This window comes from Leguminivora glycinivorella, chromosome 9, assembly GCF_023078275.1.
Source record: "Leguminivora glycinivorella isolate SPB_JAAS2020 chromosome 9, LegGlyc_1.1, whole genome shotgun sequence".
NCBI classification, from domain to species: Eukaryota; Metazoa; Arthropoda; class Insecta; order Lepidoptera; family Tortricidae; genus Leguminivora; species Leguminivora glycinivorella.
Genome location: NC_062979.1, coordinates 1,060,004 through 1,078,097, shown reverse-complemented (window position 1 = coordinate 1,078,097; position 18,094 = coordinate 1,060,004). Strand labels below are relative to the sequence as shown.

The window sequence follows — 18,094 nt, the reverse complement described above, 5'->3', positions numbered from 1 at the left end:
TCATAATATGTCAATCTAAATTCTATTGGAGCTACGTATAAGTGAGACGAGAAAAACGAATAGAAACCGAACTTCAACTTTAGAGGTAGAATATTTTAGTTTTTCTTCGTCGAAACGAGAACTGATTTTTACTGTTACAATGTTTGCTTTAGGTGAAAGAAGCATGGAGGGTGGAGTGGTGAATCATGGATACGTCGGTGAACACGCAAAAGGCAACAATAACCGGCCCGCAAGATTCCCTAGTTCTAGTGATTCCACAAGCGGATACTATTCTGCAGGTGACTCAGGAACTCATATCAAATCCTTTCTGTTTTTGTGTAATTTGTCTTGCCTGTGTTCACGAATATATTCTAGTTAGCTTTTTATAATTCTGAACAATTATCAAAACGGGGCCAAGGCTGATTTGAGACATTGCACATCTTTTCTTTTTCATGGTTTTGATGTGAAGCTTGTGACTTATTTATGCATTTTCTATTCTGATTTGGTTACCAATCTATAATTAACTATATGTTACCAATTTTTTTTTCTGTTCCAGCAACATTAGTACCTGAAGAGTCTCCCGGCCTGTCCATCTCCATACAGTTCCGTCAGCCGGAACTCATGTTCTTCACGGACCAGGGCAAGTCCGAAGGGCATGCGTTGCTGCTTCGAACCGAATTGCTTATTGACTACTCGAGCCATTCCAGTACTGAGAACTTCGTGGTTTCACTGGCTGGTATGTGGACATAATGTTTCTTCTCAATGTTACTGTAAGTCAGGCCAGAGTTTGCCGTAGTCACTTTTATAAACAGTAGGAATCAACAGCTGAATAATATGTACCTTGTCTTGATGTTTCCGTTATATGTATAGACTTTGAAAAAAGAGCATTAGAAGATGTGAAGAGAGCATCAGAGGATGGGGATGATTTATTTTCTCTAGTGTTACAGCAAGAGTCTTTTACAACTCTAAAATTATTTTAGTTATATTTTATTGTATTTTTTTTCATCATGTTTAATTTTTTTTAGATGTACTTTGACATTTAGAGACTCTATACATCTCTAACATCTCTTATTAATCATAGTAACTTTGTACTTTACTATTTATTGTAATTGTTGACATGTAAAAGTGCCCCTGTGGCCTACTTGCTGAATAAATGTTTCCTTTCATCCTTTAATACTTTATCAGTATAGGACGCTTTGAAGTCGGGGGTAAAATAAAAGGTTTATTATTCTCGATTATTTATCACCTACTTATGTGACTCGTCTTAGACCGTTTTCACATTATCCGATCCGATATCGGATGTCGGAAGGATTTCAATAGAAAAAATCCAAGATGGCGCCTGTAATGTATGGGATATCGGTCCGACATCCGATATCGGATCGGATAATGTGAAAACGCACTTACTATTGTAGTATTTTCGGTTTTATAGCTCTCTAGATTTCTAGCTTACAAATCCCTATTTTTATCTTTCTCAGGTCTCCAAATAATGTCCAAACTGCAGTCAAAACTGAAGAACTTACCCCCTCAAATAGTTCTAAAACCTTGTGACATCGAGTTTTCCAAGAGCTTCAAGAATATAGAAGAGGGAGTGAGGGTGACTGTTAAAGTTTCGGAGATTGAGATCCATCTGGCGGCTACCACTGTGCATACTGTTGTGGGTAAGTGGGGCTAAACCATTTTAATACTTGTGCTTGCCTTGTTTGTGTGTGTCGAATAGGTACTATACTCTGTCAAAAAAGTCTGTCAGTAAATAAGAACAAAGAAAACTATATGCGTCCTTTTCTTTAGGGTGCTAGAGAAAAGGATACCTATAGTTTTCTTTGTTCTTATTTACTGACAGACTTGTTTGACAGAGTATATGAAGCCGAGTTATGTGGATGTTCCAGCACCGATAGCGTGGTCGCGCGATAAACAATAAAACATCAGTGGCCCGTTTCTCGAAACCCTAGTATTACAAGTGTGTTTCCATGACAACCCATACGATTTGACAGTTCACGCACTTGTAATACAAGGCTTGTAGCTTTCGAGAAACGGGCCTCTGGCCGCGCCTATCGCGCTTACAAATAGTGCGAAAGGGACGTCCTGATGTTATATCATTTATCGCGCGACCCTGCTTGCCTGCCAGATTGGTTTAAAACTTATGGTGGTCGTTATTTATGATTGAGCCATTTTATGTAGTTTTGCAAAATAAACCATAAACAGTAAACACACTACCTAGTTCCAATTTAACAACCTCGTATCCTTACTATACCTACTTAATATAATTGTTCTTACTTGAAGTTCTATAAAAAAATCTTATTGAGAAGTTGATATACTGGTCAAAATCTGAAAAAAGTAGGTTACATTAATCTTCAAATACCTAGTTCATTGACGATTTTCAAATGGTGAGAAACTTTAAAGTCAAATTAATATGCGTAGATATAATGGAAGAAATCCAGTCAGAACTAACGATCCCTGACTGTGAGCCGTTCAACTTCGCCACCAACCCCAAGTTTGAAAGACAGGATGACGAGCTCTGGGCTCCCAAGAAGATAGCACCATACGTCATTGTCAACCCTGAAGATAGCTATGTCCAGGTAAACGTTTCTTTTTTTTTCGCCACTTTTATGAAATGTGATATGTTTGAAAAAATTATGCTATTTCTACTCAGAATCACTAGTTTTTTCAAAAAATTATTAAAAAATTTATTGTTAAAAAAATTGTCCCATACGATTTTTTCTTATTTTTTTACCATTTTCCGTACATGTTGTGTGGCGTAACAAAAGAGGAAAGTAACAAAAATATATGGAAATTCTGGGACACTTTTTGTCTCCCAGTGAGATTGAAAGTACTCGTGATTCTGAGTACAATTTACCTAACAGTCCCTAAAAATATAAAAATAAAAAAATGGCAAAAAATAGTAAGAAATGCTCAGGTAAGAAAGGTAATAAGAAAATAAAAGGATTCTGTAACTGCAGGCGATACTCGACTGTGAATTGTTAAACTTGAAATAAAGAAAATTGATGAAATCCAGTCAGGTTGTGAGTGCAACTTCTCTACTAATCCCGAGGAACAGGAGGATGAACTCTCCTCTCCTAAAAAGAAGCTCCTTACGTTATTGTCAACCCTGAAGACAGGATTGGAATTAGAAATCAGATTCCCTTTGGGAGCGTAGGTTCGGATCCTACCGACTGCGCCAATGTTATTTACTTATAGGGCTGTTACTTCAATAAGATACTTAAACCTTTTTTTAAAGTTTATTTTATATTATTTATTACTGTCCAATTAACCGAAAAAAATACTACCATATTTTATTACGACCTGAAAACCACAAAAAAACATTTATAAAGTTTACTTTAACTTAATTAGGCAAAAACATTATCAGCCACGTTAATCTATAGTTTGTCTGCGCATGACGTAAATCGTATTGAGCACAAAATTTTCTGACATTTAAGTTATGAGGCATAAAGTTCATCATGTCAGTGATTGACTCGGCATGAAGTTAAGTTAGGTTCTATGACGTCACTACACGTCTGACAGCGTTTCGGTGGCCAAAGTTAAAATAAATATTACACACATTTTCAATCGAAACTTTTAATACACAAAATTTACAGTCAAATACTACAGGAAACAACCATTTTTTGTGCCAAATTCGATATGAGTCTAGTAGCCTATTGTGAGTGCGACTTCTGTACTAATCCCGAGGGACAGGAGGATGAACCCTCCTCTCCTAAAAAGAAGCTCCTTACGTTATTGTCAACCCTGAAGACAGGATTGGAATTAGAAATCAGATTCCCTTTGGGAGCGTAGGTTCGGATCCTACCGACTGCGCCAATGTTATGAACTTATAGGGCTGTTACTTCAATTCCGGTATATTCTGAACTAAAAACATGGTCAAGCGCGAGTGGCTTACCCACATATTTATTCTTATGTTGCACTTTATAGCAGAGACGACGTAGATTTTGAACAAGCAAAAACTAGTATTATTAGTAGTTTGGATTTCTTTCAACCCCTTTTTGCCAAGAGTGGTACTTAAACTTAGTAGTTCATGTGCTCTGCCTACCCCTTTATGGGATACAGCCGTGATTATATGTATGTATGTAAAAACTAGTATTCCGTGTTTATGTTGTTGCTTCTGTCCATGGAGTTGTTTGTCATTAGGCTCATCTGTCATTTATCATAAAATGGTTGCCAAAAAGTTTGCTACGGGAGAAACTGTTAAATTTTCTATGCATTTCAGATATTTTTTTTTTCTACTTTGTAGTTAATGTTAAGCATCTGGTGTACATAATTTTTCTTTCAGCCAAAATACCCAGCCGTTAAAGTGCAAGAAAGCTTCAGCATGGTAGTGCCGAGTGTGAGAGTGCTACTCGAAGTTGAGCAGACTGTGCGCGTTCCTGTATTAATGTTCAAGGTAAATTGATTTTAAACTCAGCTTTCTCACGTCTTAAGTCTCAAGTCTTAAAATGTGTTTCGCTCCTTACCGAAGTGGAAAAAGGATCGAGTATTATAGAGAGTTACTGTCGAAGTAAAATGTGTAATCACAGTGCATAGACTGCCATCTCTTGACACAGGCTTAAAACTTTTAAACCTCAGTTTTGACAATTTGGTCCATATTCTTAGCTCGATATGTGTTAAAATGTCAAATATTAACATTAGCGCCATCTAGCTGAATGTACCCCAAAGTTGTAATGCCATCTAGGCCACCGTACCTTTTTCTGTATGGTACTGAGGTACGTTTTTAAGGTTCCGTAGTCAACTAGGAACCCTTATAGTTTCGCCATGTCTGTCTATCCGTCCGTCTGTCCGTCCGTCCGCGGATAATCTCAGTAACCGTAAGGACTAGAAAGCTGAAATTTGGTACCAATATGTATATCAATCACGCCCCTCCCTACCCTCCTACATGTAAAGTGGGGGCTGATATTTTTTTTCATTCCAACCCCAACGTGTGATATATTGTTGGATAGGTATTTAAAAATGAATAAGGGTTTACTAAGATTGTTTTTTGATAATATTCATATTTTCGGAAATAATCGCTCCTAAAGGAAAAAAAAGTGCGTCCCCCCCCCTCTAACTTTTGAACCATATGTTTAAAAAATATGAAAAAATCACAAAAGTAGAACTTTATAAAGATTTTCTAGGAAAATTGTTTTGAACTTGATAGGTTCAGTAGTTTTTGAGAAAAATACGAAAAACTACGGAACCCTACACTGAGCGTGGCCCGACACGCTCTTGGCCGGTTTTTTTCTTAGACTTTATCTGTCTATACTGAGTTATATATATGTCTTTGCCGAAGTGTGACTCGAGTTAGCCTTAGTTAAGTAGTGTTAAGATTTTGACGTGTTTCCACCAAGGCGTATTCATAATAGCACCGAGATCCATTCAACCATCTAACTAAACTGAGACACGTCAAAAAGTTGTTACGAGAAAAAAAGTGGAAATTCTTTTGATGAGTCGCAGTTTCAAAAACTGAAGATATTTTTTTACAGTTAACCGGAGAGTTGACCCTACACGACTGGTCCCGCGCACTCCACGGAGGCGCGAGTCTCACGGCGCACGCGTCATGTTACAATGATCGGTTGGACTGCTGGGAACCGTTGCTAGAGCCTGTCGTTTGTGAAGAGAATGTGTACAGGCCTTGGGAGCTCACTGCGAGCATCTTCCAGGTATTTTTTCAACAATTAGCAGTATGGATTATTAAGGATTAGGATTATGGCCACTCCGTGCCTGGTTACTTCACAGTTACCGCCTATCAAGAACACAACCAGTCGACCTGATCTCACTCACACAAGCGTGGTACGCGTTCGCCTACACGAGCTTAGACTGTGTGCGTAGGAACATATTTCTTTCATAACCTTATAGTTGCAATAAAGATTTTTTTTTTATATTTATTCGCCAGTGTCTGAGGTATGTCACCGTCAGTGTCCGAGGTGTGTCGCCAGTGTCCGAGGTATGTCTCCAGTGTTCGAGTTGTCGAGTCCGGCAGTTAGATCTTTTTTTATTTAACTGGAGAGTTGACCCTTCACGACTTCACGTACTTCACGGAGGCGCGAGTCTCACGGCGCATGCGTCGTGCTACAATGATTGTCTCGACTGCTGGGAACCTCTTTTAGAACCAGTTGTCTGCGAGGAGAACGTATACAGGCCTTGGGAGCTCACTGCTAGTATCTTCCAGGTATATTTTTAGCAATTTAATTTATTTTTCTCCCCTATCTGTTATTGGCCTAGCCTAGTAGTTATGCACCTAATTTCAAAATTATTAGTATTTTTATTCATATGTTTTAGAACTAAATCACTTAAGTTTATATTTGGTCCAATGTTTCGAACGTTACATTTCGTTAGTGGTCACTGGAAGACTAGCGAGGAATTGCATCAACATCTACCCGCACTTGAACTTGATTATTCACTTCAAGCTATGAGTGCATATCGTGTTTCTTTAAATCAATATATTACTTTCATTTCCTATATTTTGTGCAATAAACATGTTAGTCTCTTAATTAGCAACGATAGAATAGTATGCGTACAGAAATTAAATATATTTTACAACCTGAACTTGATACTTGAGCATTCGTTCTAAAGTTTAGGTTTTTTTGATCGATGCATAAGATAGTAATTCTTTTTTTTAAATTATAAATGGGTTTACTCTTGACCAAAGGCAAAGACGTGGCCTACGATGGAGTGAGTTCGCTCAGAAGATGCCTGTTCACTCTTGATTTGAAGGTTGGCGGGTTATATGAGCTCGGAAATATAGCCGCCGGCAAGGAATTCCACTCCTTGGCAGTGCGCATAAGAAAAGAAGAAGCAAAGCGCTTCGTGCGAATTTAAATTCTTACTTTTGTTTCGATAATTTTGCCTAAAATTTTGCTTTGTTCACAGGCTAAAGCATACCCGATGTCGTCTCGCCTAGACACGACCATTCACAAAGAGACAGACGGTGAAACGTTCACAGACGGTGCGAAACGCACGCGGAAACGCAGCGAGTTCGAGTCTGAGACGTCTGCTGATGAAGACAACACGGACAACGAGATGACGTTTATAAAGGTACAGTCAGCCAATTGGAACCCTAGAACACTCTATAACCATGTCAAAATGACAAGCAGTAAGAGATTTCTTACAATCTGATTTATAACGTTACTATGACATAGTTCTGGCTCTGGCCTTAAATTTTATTTTAATTTTTAGAATAACTCAAGTCAATACGTAAAGGTTTGAATGATTCACGGTTATTTTTATTAGACATATGCTGACCGGGATATAGACCGTGATTACCTTTTTGATTTTGATTTTTGTCGAACTCCCGATATTTCGACGGTAGATCTGTTCTGCGACTCCAGTCAATATGTCTTATAGGTATGTTTCTAATTTATTTCAATAAATAGACAAACATTGGTGATTTTTTTTATTAAATGTGCATTGACGACAAATATCCTGGTCACGGCACCACCTCATTTGACCACTAAATGAAGGTTGATAGTTTATTGATCTTCGAATTGACCCATGAGAGGTGGACTGACATTCGACACGGCCACCTATGGGTTGAATACCACTTAGGGCCACTTGCAGCAACGAAAGTGGAGGGTTAACCCACCATTTTATATGGAATTTGACAATTGACAGCCCACTAACCCTGACTTAAGTGGTTGGTGCAAGTGGGCCTTAAAGGGGTAACTAAGAGATATACTCTAAATTGATGTGTTTTTTACGGACGGCTTGTTTTAGCTAAGTACTTTAGTGTGTGTGTTTTTTTTTATTGTTGATCTTTTGACCTTAGTTCTATGTTACATTTTCAGAACCCACAAGGAAACAGAAAGGATGCAGAATACAGCGGCAACATGTCATTCCTTAACGCATTGGACGTCGATGAATCCGACTCGGAGAATGAAAATGGGCTGATGGATAAATTGGCCACTGCTATGGGACATCTATTCACCGAGTATTTATTTTATTTTATTTATTTGAAAACATATTTCAATGACATTACAGACAAATCCAATGCGCCATGAAACTTAAATTTTAACAACAGTAAATAAGAACATAACAAAATAATACAAACAATAAAATTAAACGATTGATTTGGGCTATGACGTCACAGCGTGGCTCCGTTGCGTCGTTTGATCGGTGTAGTATGATGTATTATTTATCTTTATACGAGTATGATAATTTTTATCTCTAGAAGTTATTTTAGATTATTTTTATTTAGTTTGGGTGGGTTTTTAAATTATCAAATTTCAAAGGCAAAAATCCAAGATGGCGGCTTAAGTATCTGGGAATTGGGATATCGATCCTACATCCGATATCTGAACGGATAATGTGAAAACGCACTAACACTTATCGATACTTTTTTAAATATTTCTAAGGACCGATAGACCTACCTTCGCTATGAATAAGTGAACACCTAAATATATTTAATCAAGATCAAAATCCTATTCAAGATGATCAAGACACGCACTTAACCCTTCATTCTCGCAAATATAAATTCGTAACCTTTGTTATCTATTCAAAGATTAAAATTATTCTAACATTCCCAAAGTCGCTATATTAGGCTACTAAATATTTACTACATTAACTTAAGCGTTCATTTGCAGCGATTCAAGCGCCGAGGAGTTAAGCAACGATTCTGACTCGTCAGCACCTGAACAAAGCGATGGAGAAACAGACAAGGAGGTCGATAAGACTGTCTCTTTCATCGACGGCGAGCGGAAAGAGAAAACTGTTACTGTTCAGGTTAGTCAAGGAACTTACACTCAACGTGTGCTCCGTCTATACATGCCACCAACCAAACTGACTACCTAGGCAATGAAACGGTTACCTATCAAAAAGTCGAAAATTGTAATGTCGAATATTAGTAGCCCGAAAACGCTTCCCATTTTATTAATTGGCCTAAGTTTTGTTTGCCCGAAAGTACTTTTCCCCTATTATTATTTTCCCCATTTTTATTTCGCTGTAATTTTGTTTCGCTTATGATTCGAATCAACACTTATTAAAATTCCTAAGAATCATTTGACAACTACTTTTTATCGCGTAAAGTTTTTATTCCGAAATATTATTTAGCCGCTATATCAAAAGTTCGAAATTCGAATTAACACTTATTAAAATTCCCAAGTATCCTTTGACAGCTATGTTGTATGGCGTAATATAGTTTTATAATTCGAAATATGAATAAGCCGCTATATCAAAAGTTCAATAAATCCTTAATTTTCTAACAAAAGTTTGTTCCCGACCCTCACGGTCGCAGTTCTTACTTGACCTAAGAGTCCTTGCCATAAGAGTTTATGGCAAACTTTTATTTCTGTATGGTTGCAGTTCTAACCTAACCTAACCCACTTTACATGCAAATGTTTTTTTCCGTGAGGATCGCAGTTCTAACCTAACCTAACCCACTTTTCTAGCAAATGTTTGTTTCTGTATGGTCGCAGTTCTAACCTAACCTAACCCACTTTTCTAGCAAATGTTTGTTTCTGTAGTGTCGCAGTTCTAACCTAACCTAACCCACTTTTCTAGCATAATTTTGGTTCTGTATGGTCGCAGCGCAGTTCTAACCTTTTTTTTTTTGACCCAGGGGGAATCCGTTATGGATCCCACTGGCCCGGGAGAAGCCAGTGGGTATATCGGACTCTCACCGACTAAACCCCCTGGGGTGTTCCGCCGCTCGCTTTGTGGACGGGGTTTCGGGCACTTGTTTTTAGGCCTCCGATACCCCGTCAGCGTTGCCCTTTCGGGCCCGTCTTTTTAGACTCCTCTTGAAGTCACCTCCGCTGAAGGCCCTCGGAACACTAGAGGGCCTTCCAGCCCGAACCTCTTCAGGCGGGTGATGGGACTCCCGACCTATCACCCGCAGGTTCCCGCTATGGTGGCATGAAACGAGCCACGTAGGCTCTGCGCCGCCTAGCTGGTCTGCGTCGGCGCTGAGGGAGCGAATTGACATCGTCCTCGCGCGTTCGCTCCGCGGCCTCCTTCTGCGTCAAGACGGTGACGCTAAAGGTGGCCACTGCCGCCCAAGCCTCCTCACTGCGGATCATACGGCGTACTAGCGCCGGCAGTGAGAGGTCTCCGCCCACCACCGTAGACATGGCAGCGCGAGGCTCCGCCCACGCAGGGCACTCTTCGCGCGTATGTTTGGCCGTGTCCACGGCTCCCCTGTCACAGTGGTGACACTCTGGGGTCGGCTCTCGTCCAACCCTCTCACACAGGTACCATCCGAAACAACCGTGCCCCGTCAGGAGCTGTGTGAGGTGGAAGGAGGGTGCGCCATGTTTGCGTTCGACCCATTCCTTCAGAACGGGCCGAACAGCGGTCACCAGGTCTCGGCTAGCTCCCGGGATCTCCAGACGCTCTGACCATTGCTGGTACAGGTCATCACGCGCCTCCTCACGCCACTGGCGGACCTCTCGGGGGGCCGGCCAGTTTCCCTCCTTTCATGCCGTGAGCAACCGCCAAGCGCAGTTCTAACCTAACCTAACCCATTTTTATAGCAAATGTATGTTTCTGTGAGGGCCGCCGTTCTAAACTAACCTAACCCACTTCTCTAGCACTTTTTTTCTGTATGGTTGCAGTTCTAACCTAACCTAACCCATTTTTAATTTTTCTGTAAAATGATATTAGGTAAAATTACATTTCGATGTCGCGTAGCATCGGATTTATGAAAAGGTGGGTAACAAATCGGTTGTCAAATGATAAAGTTGGCAACCGTTCTTCTGGTTATTGAGTTTCGGGAAAACGAGAATGTGGGATAGCAAACTAGCGACATTTTGGAAATATGGTAAACAATGTATTTGGATTATAAAAATTCAACCGTTTTCGGACAAGTGATAATCGGACAAAGGATTTTCGAAACATCGATAGGTTACCCAATGAAACCCTTGAGCTTCGCGTTATAAATTTCCAAGCAGTAAACCCACATAAAGGAATGTCGATATAGGCCTCGGCTCGCTCCGTTAAAGACAATGAATGGGAAACTGGTAACGCGAGCTCAAGGCTTTTGTTGTCTCGATCGTCAGTTTGGTTGGGGGCAACTATAGCCCACTACATTAATAGATGAGTAGCGAATAATGGTGATATACTTACATGTTGAAATCCACCTTATACTACACAGCTTTGCGTATTGATGATGCAGTATAAGTTATGAATTAAATATAGGGGAAACAGAGGTGTGATAACTAACTTAAAATTATTTAGTCTACTCGGGGTTTCTATAATATGATAATATTTTTTGTAGGACCCCGTTCGCCAAGACAGCGTAGATTCCGGCCTTGAATCAGAAAGCGTCGAGCGTCTCTGCACATACATAGTCATCGAAGCACGCTCAGCGCTGAAACTAACAGCGCATGCAGCGCTAGGCCGAGCGCTGGCTGCGCTGAGTGTGGATCGGACGGCTTGCGTGGGCGCTATTGTAACTCCGCCTCAACAGTTGACGCTTACTAATGATATACGTAAGTATTTCACATCTATAGCGGTTGAGGCGCGTCCAGCGCTGAAACTAACAGAGCATGCAAAGCTAGGCCGAGCGCTGGCTGCGCTGAGTGTGGATCGGACGGCTTGCGTGGGCGCTATTGTAACTCCGCCTCAACAGTTGACGCTTACTAATGATATACGTAAGTATTTCACATCTATAGTGGTTGAGGCGCGTCCAGCGCTGACACTAACAGCGCATGCAGCGCTAGGCCGAGCGCTGGCTGCGCTGAGTGTGGATCGTACAGCTTGTGTGGGGGCGATTGTAACGCCACCTCAACAGTTGACTCTTACTAATGATATACGTAAGTATTTAGCGTTTTTGCGTTAGCTGCTCTCAGTGTGGATCGGACGGCTTGAGTGCGGGTGACTGTAACATCCTGCAACAGTTAATTGTCTTTATCTTTAAAGAACGGAACTTTAAATTCCGTTCTTCACTCATAAACGTTTGTTCACCAAACGAAAAAGAATACCGGTTAATGGAACCAAGAAAGCTAAAATAACGTTCTCGGGTTAACGTACGAAACCGTTCCGAAAAAAATACCGGTATCCGATCCCTGATTTTTACACTAATATCTTTTATAACCAATGAAGTGTTTGCAGCCAGTTGCATAAACCACATTTGACAAACATATCATCGTCACGCAGCAGACATCTATGGAACTTCCCATACAATAAAATTTTACGAACGCTTATAACGGTGACAGACGGTTTGATGCAACCGGCCCTTAAAAAAGCATACGATCCGCATAATAAAAGGTCATCTTCGTCTACGTACCCTTTTCAATATGAGCCGTGGCAAAAATTCAGAACTAATTGTATTGTTTGTTTGTTGTGTTGTTGTTTGTTTGTATTATTTTAGTGTATTGTTTTTAGAGCCCGGCTCAACAGTTCATCTAAAGACTCATTCGGAGACCGACCTGGCAGGAAACGATCGGGTGCTCATCGTTGCAGATTATGACGTCGACAGCAGCAGACCGAGCACACCAGGTATTGTGACAAATATAATTTATAATGTTTTAAATATTTTTTTTAGGAAAATTGAAAGATTTCCACTGAGAATCGAACTTGCGACCTCTTGGAACCCCGATCCAATCGCTTCTGCAAACTTTACCAACGAGGGTTCGCATTTGACACACGAAACGAAAAGAGAATTCAGGGTTGCGCGAAGACGTTTCTGCTTAATATGAACTTAGTACCTATATATAACTGATAATAATTTTAGAACACAACGGGACTTAATCGCGTAAACACTTACATTTATATTTGGCCCGACGTTTCGAACATCACATTATGTTCGTGGTCACGGGTAGACTGGCGAAGAATTGCATCAACATCTTCTAGCCGCGCGAGTTTCTCGAACTACCCGCACTTGTTCTTGATTATTCACTTTTGCGCTAGGGTTGTCACTTTGCCTACACACAACACTCACGACATCAGCCGGTGTGTCCCTAGGTGTTTTTTCACGCTTACATTTGCTAATCACTGGATTCCACGAAGAAGAAATTCCCTGCCCTCATTTTGGTCCCGATTTGTTCTAAAATTATGAGTGCAAATCGTGTTAGTCTAAATCAATATATAACTGATAATGTTTGGCTCGTTACCTCTATTGTTTAGCAAGTAAAGTATAACTCGGTGACATCATCATTGGCCTTTAAGTCTATTACAGACTATTTAAACAGTCTCTTGTCAAGTAGTAGACCGGCAGCGTTGTTCATGTCTGTGTAAGCCAATACATTAGGACATTACATATTATAGGACATTCTCACACAGATCGACTGAGGCCCACGGTAAGCTCAAGAAGGCTACGAATACGGGAGCGGCCATGCAAGTGTAGTGTACCCGAGGCACACCTCGGACACTGGCGATCAAATATATGAAAGAGGCGCGTTCCTAGCACACAGTCTAAGCTCGTGTAGGTGAACGCGTACTATGCTTTTATGAATGAAATATGACAGGTCGACTGTTCGCGTTTTTGACAGGCGGTAACTGTGAGTTAACCGAGAGGGGGTGGACGGCATTTTCAGCGGGAAGCGGGTGGCCATACTGTACGATAGTACTCTTTATTATACTGTGCCGGAGGCGAACATGTATTGGACTGGTGACGCTTCGCTCGCTTGATTGCGAGTGTCTTAAACCATGCCTCATCGTGGATTTTGAACTCGGTGACACATTACAAGAAATATTACATAATTTATTACATGAGATATTTTTTACAGGATGTGACACATCGTCAGCAGACATGTTGGATGATGCAGCTGAACTGAAACCGGAGACTACTGACGTCAATGACGATTGGGATTGGTAAGTTGCATTCACAGGTTTTTAATAGAATTGGATCAACTTTGTCAGAATCAGTTTTAGTAATGAAACGAAATCTTGCAAGAGTTCAAGACTATTTCGAAAAGTCGTTGTAATATTTCATTATTATCAATATCAAAGGCCGTAGTTATTTAGGCAAAATACTTGTTGACGTAATACGCTTTGGCCGAAATGCTATTGGACGACATGCATGTTTGACCAAAAGCGTGTTGGACGAAATGCTAATTGAAATACCATTTGGACGAAATGCTATTGGACGACATGCATGTTTGACCAAATGCGTGTTGGACGAAATGCTTATTGAAAAATCATTTGGACGAACTGCGTATTGGACGAACAGCTAACAAATCCTAGTGGGCACTTAAAATACTCCTGTAGTAATATACCGTATGTCTGTTTCTTGGCATAAAAACTATTTTTGGTACAAAGGAATAACCATTTTTTTACAGCTTGGAAGGCGGGTTTCCATCATCAGCTCTTGAAACCAAACCCACGACGTGGCATTCCCCGCTATCGCCACCACCGGACGCCCCTAAGCTACATCGACGGCTTACCGACAAGACGCTTACTATCAAGCTGCATGATTTGGATGAACTCACGGTAACTATCCATAAAAATGTAGGTTAATATTCTCTCAGTTGGTAAAGTAGGGCTGCTATCCCGTAGTTCTATAGTTAGAATTTCAAGCGATCCAGTGCATTGTTTTTTCATTTTTTTTGCATTTGAAGCCTTCTTGATTTGCAGGCGTCCATACGTTTCGTCGTGATATTTGAAGCTTTGGGGATAAAAATCATCCTATTGGATTTAAGAAAACAAGTGAAAATCTAGTTTCATTTCCAACCAAATATGGAATTACTGTTCTTTGTTTTCAGATTCCGTGTCCGCAGCGCACTGTGTCCAAATTGCACGTGTTACACCCGAGTAGGAACGGAACCCGCTACTATATTGTTGTCGAACGTACTTCCAGCTATAACCAGCAGAAAATTGTCGTACGATCTCCTTTGCAAGTAAGTGTATAACAAATAACTATTTTCTACTAGTAAACTTAAAAAAGTTATGTCTTGGTTTTTGAAAATATGCACCTTAAATCAATGGAACAACTGAAACGAAGTTGAAATTCCACACACCGATAGATAAATCGCACTATGTCTAAAAACGTAAGAAGGCATATTCTGAATAATACAGTAGGCCTAGTACATGATTGTCGCGAGAGTATGTCGCCGCGAGATAGACTACCCGTCCTTATGTCATTAATACAGTTAAAAGAAGACATGTCATCTATCTCGCGGCGACATACTCTCGCGGCAATCATGTGCTAGGCCTACTGTATTATTCAGAATATGCCTTCTTACGTTTTTAGACATAGTGCGATTTATCTATCGGTGTGTGGAATTTCAACTTCGTTTCAGTTGTTCCATTGATTTAAGGTGCATATTTTCAAAAACCAAGACATAACTTTTTTAAGTTTACTAGTAGAAAATAGTTATTAGTTATACAAGGGTGTAAAGTTTTATTTTAACGCCGAGTGTTAAATTGAAAAACGAGCAAGTGAAAGGAGTTTATAGTTGAATCTGCTGGTATTAAAGGACAAAACACGTGTTTCCGAGCTAGTGAGGGGAAAAAATATATACTATAGCAAGAACGATTGAAAATAGACATATTTTAAAGTCCCATTCGTTATTACTTCATATATGCCCATATGGTCGTTTATGACCCACTGCTGAAAACACGCTACTACTCATTAAAATAAGTAGGAGAATGAGGTTGTCACCTCAAAAAATAGGGGGGGAAATGTGTTGGGCATATGTGGGTTAAACAGAGTTCTATTAATTTGAATTATAATTAAAAATACTTTTCAGCTGCGTAATGAAACCTCATACCCGCTAGAACTTTTCTACAAGAAGACGGACCTTCAAGCCATTGGGGCTGAGCTAATCGGAGCTGTCAGCAATCCGTTTGACGACAAAATGCGACTGGCGTGTGTAGCACCCCAAGACACCTATAATGTGCCACTGTATATAGCCTACCATTGCAAGTTGTTCCTACTACCAGTGCTTGCTGAGTAAGTATTTCCATCCAAATATCGCACTAAAAATGAGTGACTAAATCCATGGTTGTTGAAGGTCAGATTCGAACCATCAGCTTCTTTAAATTATGCGACTATTAATTATTATCCAGACTGCTAGACATAATTGAAATTGTTTCCATTTTATCCCAATATAACTGGATCTATACCTACCTAGTCTTATTGTTTCAGCAATTACCAAACCTCAACGCAGGGTATCTGGTGGATGGAACTGGCTAAAGATCTGGGCAGTCCAAGGGATATAGTTTGTCCTGCAAAGTCTGATGAAGACTCAAAGGTGTTTGCCATGAGGATACTCACAGTCGAAGGTAAATTCCTTTCCAATTATGTTTAAATATGAGTATGTTCTTGAAGATAAAAACATGTTAGACAAAATAGTCGTGATATTGTAGATTTTCATGATGTGGTTATAGTCAAATTCTTGAATGTTTATTAGGTTTTGGATGATGAGTCATCAAGTCGCTCGAGCTGGTGACTAGACTACCGTGCATAATTATTCTTGTCAATCTTAGAGCGACCAAGACCCGCCATCCAAAGAGCGTCTATCAAATAATTCGTTCGGAACAGTACCAGTAATAAAAATTGGCGCTTCCTGCTTACAAGTTTCTTGCGGGTTAATTATTTGAGGGTCAATTATCTCTGCAACTGTTTTACTTTCATCTTTAATAGATCTGTTTGTTTCAGGTTGCCCCTCCCCAAAAATCACCCGCTCCATCCCCAACTACCTAATCCGCGTGCTTCCCCCCCTCGCTGTTTACAACCGTCTCCCCTACGCCCTAGAACTCACTTGTGGAGACATCAGTATGAGAGTGTCGGCAGGCGAGCGCACGCACACACACGCATTAGAACTCACACAGGCGCATAGATTGACTGTGCATGTGCAGTATATGGGGCTGCCTTGGACTGGTAGCTTCACTCTTTCGCCAGGTAAATAGTGTTTTTCCATAAAATCTTTCATTCCAGATTAGTCTATAGTTTTCTCTCCTATGCCTTAAAGCTTACTTGCGGAGACATGGGGTTACCATGGACTGGTAGCTTCACTCTCGCGCCAGGTATCACATATTTTGTGATAAATTAACATGAATGATACCATTTATCTTTCAGTCTAGTCGGTCTTTGGCTTTGTCTAGTTCAAAATTTAAAAACTGAAGGTTTTAATCGAAGAAAACAATCGAATTGAATCGGAGTCACGGGTCTTCTCGATGGTTAGTGTAATTTGCGGAATGCAGTGAGCCAAGTGACATATCGTCACTAATGAAATAAAACTATGGAAACGGATTAAATCGCGTATAATGAATTTAAAATACATCCCGACGTTTCGAACTCTTTACAGCGTTCGTGGTCAACGCGTGACTGAGGAAAAATTAAAATGTGCAAAAGCTACCCACTTACAAGAAATATTAACGAACCATGACCACAAATAATATAGATTTCTAAGGCAGGTTCACACACTATTAATAAAGCTAGTTATAGTGTGAACCTGCCTTAGAAATCTATATTATTTGTGGTCATGGTTCGTTAATATTTCTTGTAAGTGGGTAGCTTTTGCACATTTTAATTTTTCCTCAGTCACCCGTTGACCACGAACACTGTAAAGAGTTCGAAACGTCGGGATGTATTTTAAATTCATTATACGCGATTTAATCCGTTTCCATAGTTTTATTTCATGAGTAACTATCGCGGTAACCGAAGACAATATTATATCGTCACTACTTTTAAAAAATCTCGTATCTCACGCTGCTCCTCAAAGTTAAAACACAGTAAGTCTATATGCATTCCATACATACTTAGTTACTTACTTCAATTTTCTTTTCATTGACAGACGAAGTTACAAGTTTTTTTTTAAGTAGTGACGATATGTATGCTCTTAAATTCTTCCTCAACCTAGCATTTTCCGGGCCTAGCGCTGGGGAAAAAAATGGTTGAGGTCGTATCGCAACCATTCTAAAACCGCATCAAATTATTTTGCAATCGGCACTTCCTGTTTACGGCTCCTTTTTCGAATCCCCGTGATGACTATTATTAAGATTCATGAAGTTTTATTTTTGCAGACGTGACGGAAAAGAACATAACAATGAGTACAGAATGCGACACCCAGGGCGGGAATAAACAGCTGGGTGTCCGGGCGTGGTTGCGAAGGGCAGACTGCTGGCAGCTGCATCTGCATGCGCCGTATTGGATTATTAATAAAACTACACTGCCGTTGCAACTCAAGGTAGGTACCGAAGTTCGTAAAACAAGCAAAATGATTTTAAGAGTTACAAGAACTTAGTCGCCGTC

At 40.1% G+C, this 18,094-nt stretch overlaps 1 protein-coding gene across 1 annotated transcript in view; it reads left to right on the top strand.

The window, feature by feature from the left end:
• Window positions 1-18,094, top strand: part of LOC125229428 (vacuolar protein sorting-associated protein 13A-like) — a 93,397-nt gene that overhangs the window by 46,047 nt on the left and 29,256 nt on the right. The window contains exons 30-47 of the mRNA XM_048134256.1: window positions 153-278; window positions 536-715; window positions 1,455-1,637; window positions 2,398-2,555; window positions 4,262-4,372; window positions 5,448-5,624; window positions 6,835-6,999; window positions 7,749-7,891; window positions 8,544-8,682; window positions 11,174-11,387; window positions 12,283-12,396; window positions 13,626-13,710; window positions 14,178-14,328; window positions 14,601-14,735; window positions 15,588-15,790; window positions 15,986-16,122; window positions 16,499-16,741; window positions 17,866-18,029. Coding sequence (XP_047990213.1) covers window positions 153-278; window positions 536-715; window positions 1,455-1,637; window positions 2,398-2,555; window positions 4,262-4,372; window positions 5,448-5,624; window positions 6,835-6,999; window positions 7,749-7,891; window positions 8,544-8,682; window positions 11,174-11,387; window positions 12,283-12,396; window positions 13,626-13,710; window positions 14,178-14,328; window positions 14,601-14,735; window positions 15,588-15,790; window positions 15,986-16,122; window positions 16,499-16,741; window positions 17,866-18,029 — 2,828 coding nt within the window. The remainder of the gene's footprint in view (window positions 1-152; window positions 279-535; window positions 716-1,454; window positions 1,638-2,397; window positions 2,556-4,261; window positions 4,373-5,447; window positions 5,625-6,834; window positions 7,000-7,748; window positions 7,892-8,543; window positions 8,683-11,173; window positions 11,388-12,282; window positions 12,397-13,625; window positions 13,711-14,177; window positions 14,329-14,600; window positions 14,736-15,587; window positions 15,791-15,985; window positions 16,123-16,498; window positions 16,742-17,865; window positions 18,030-18,094) is intronic.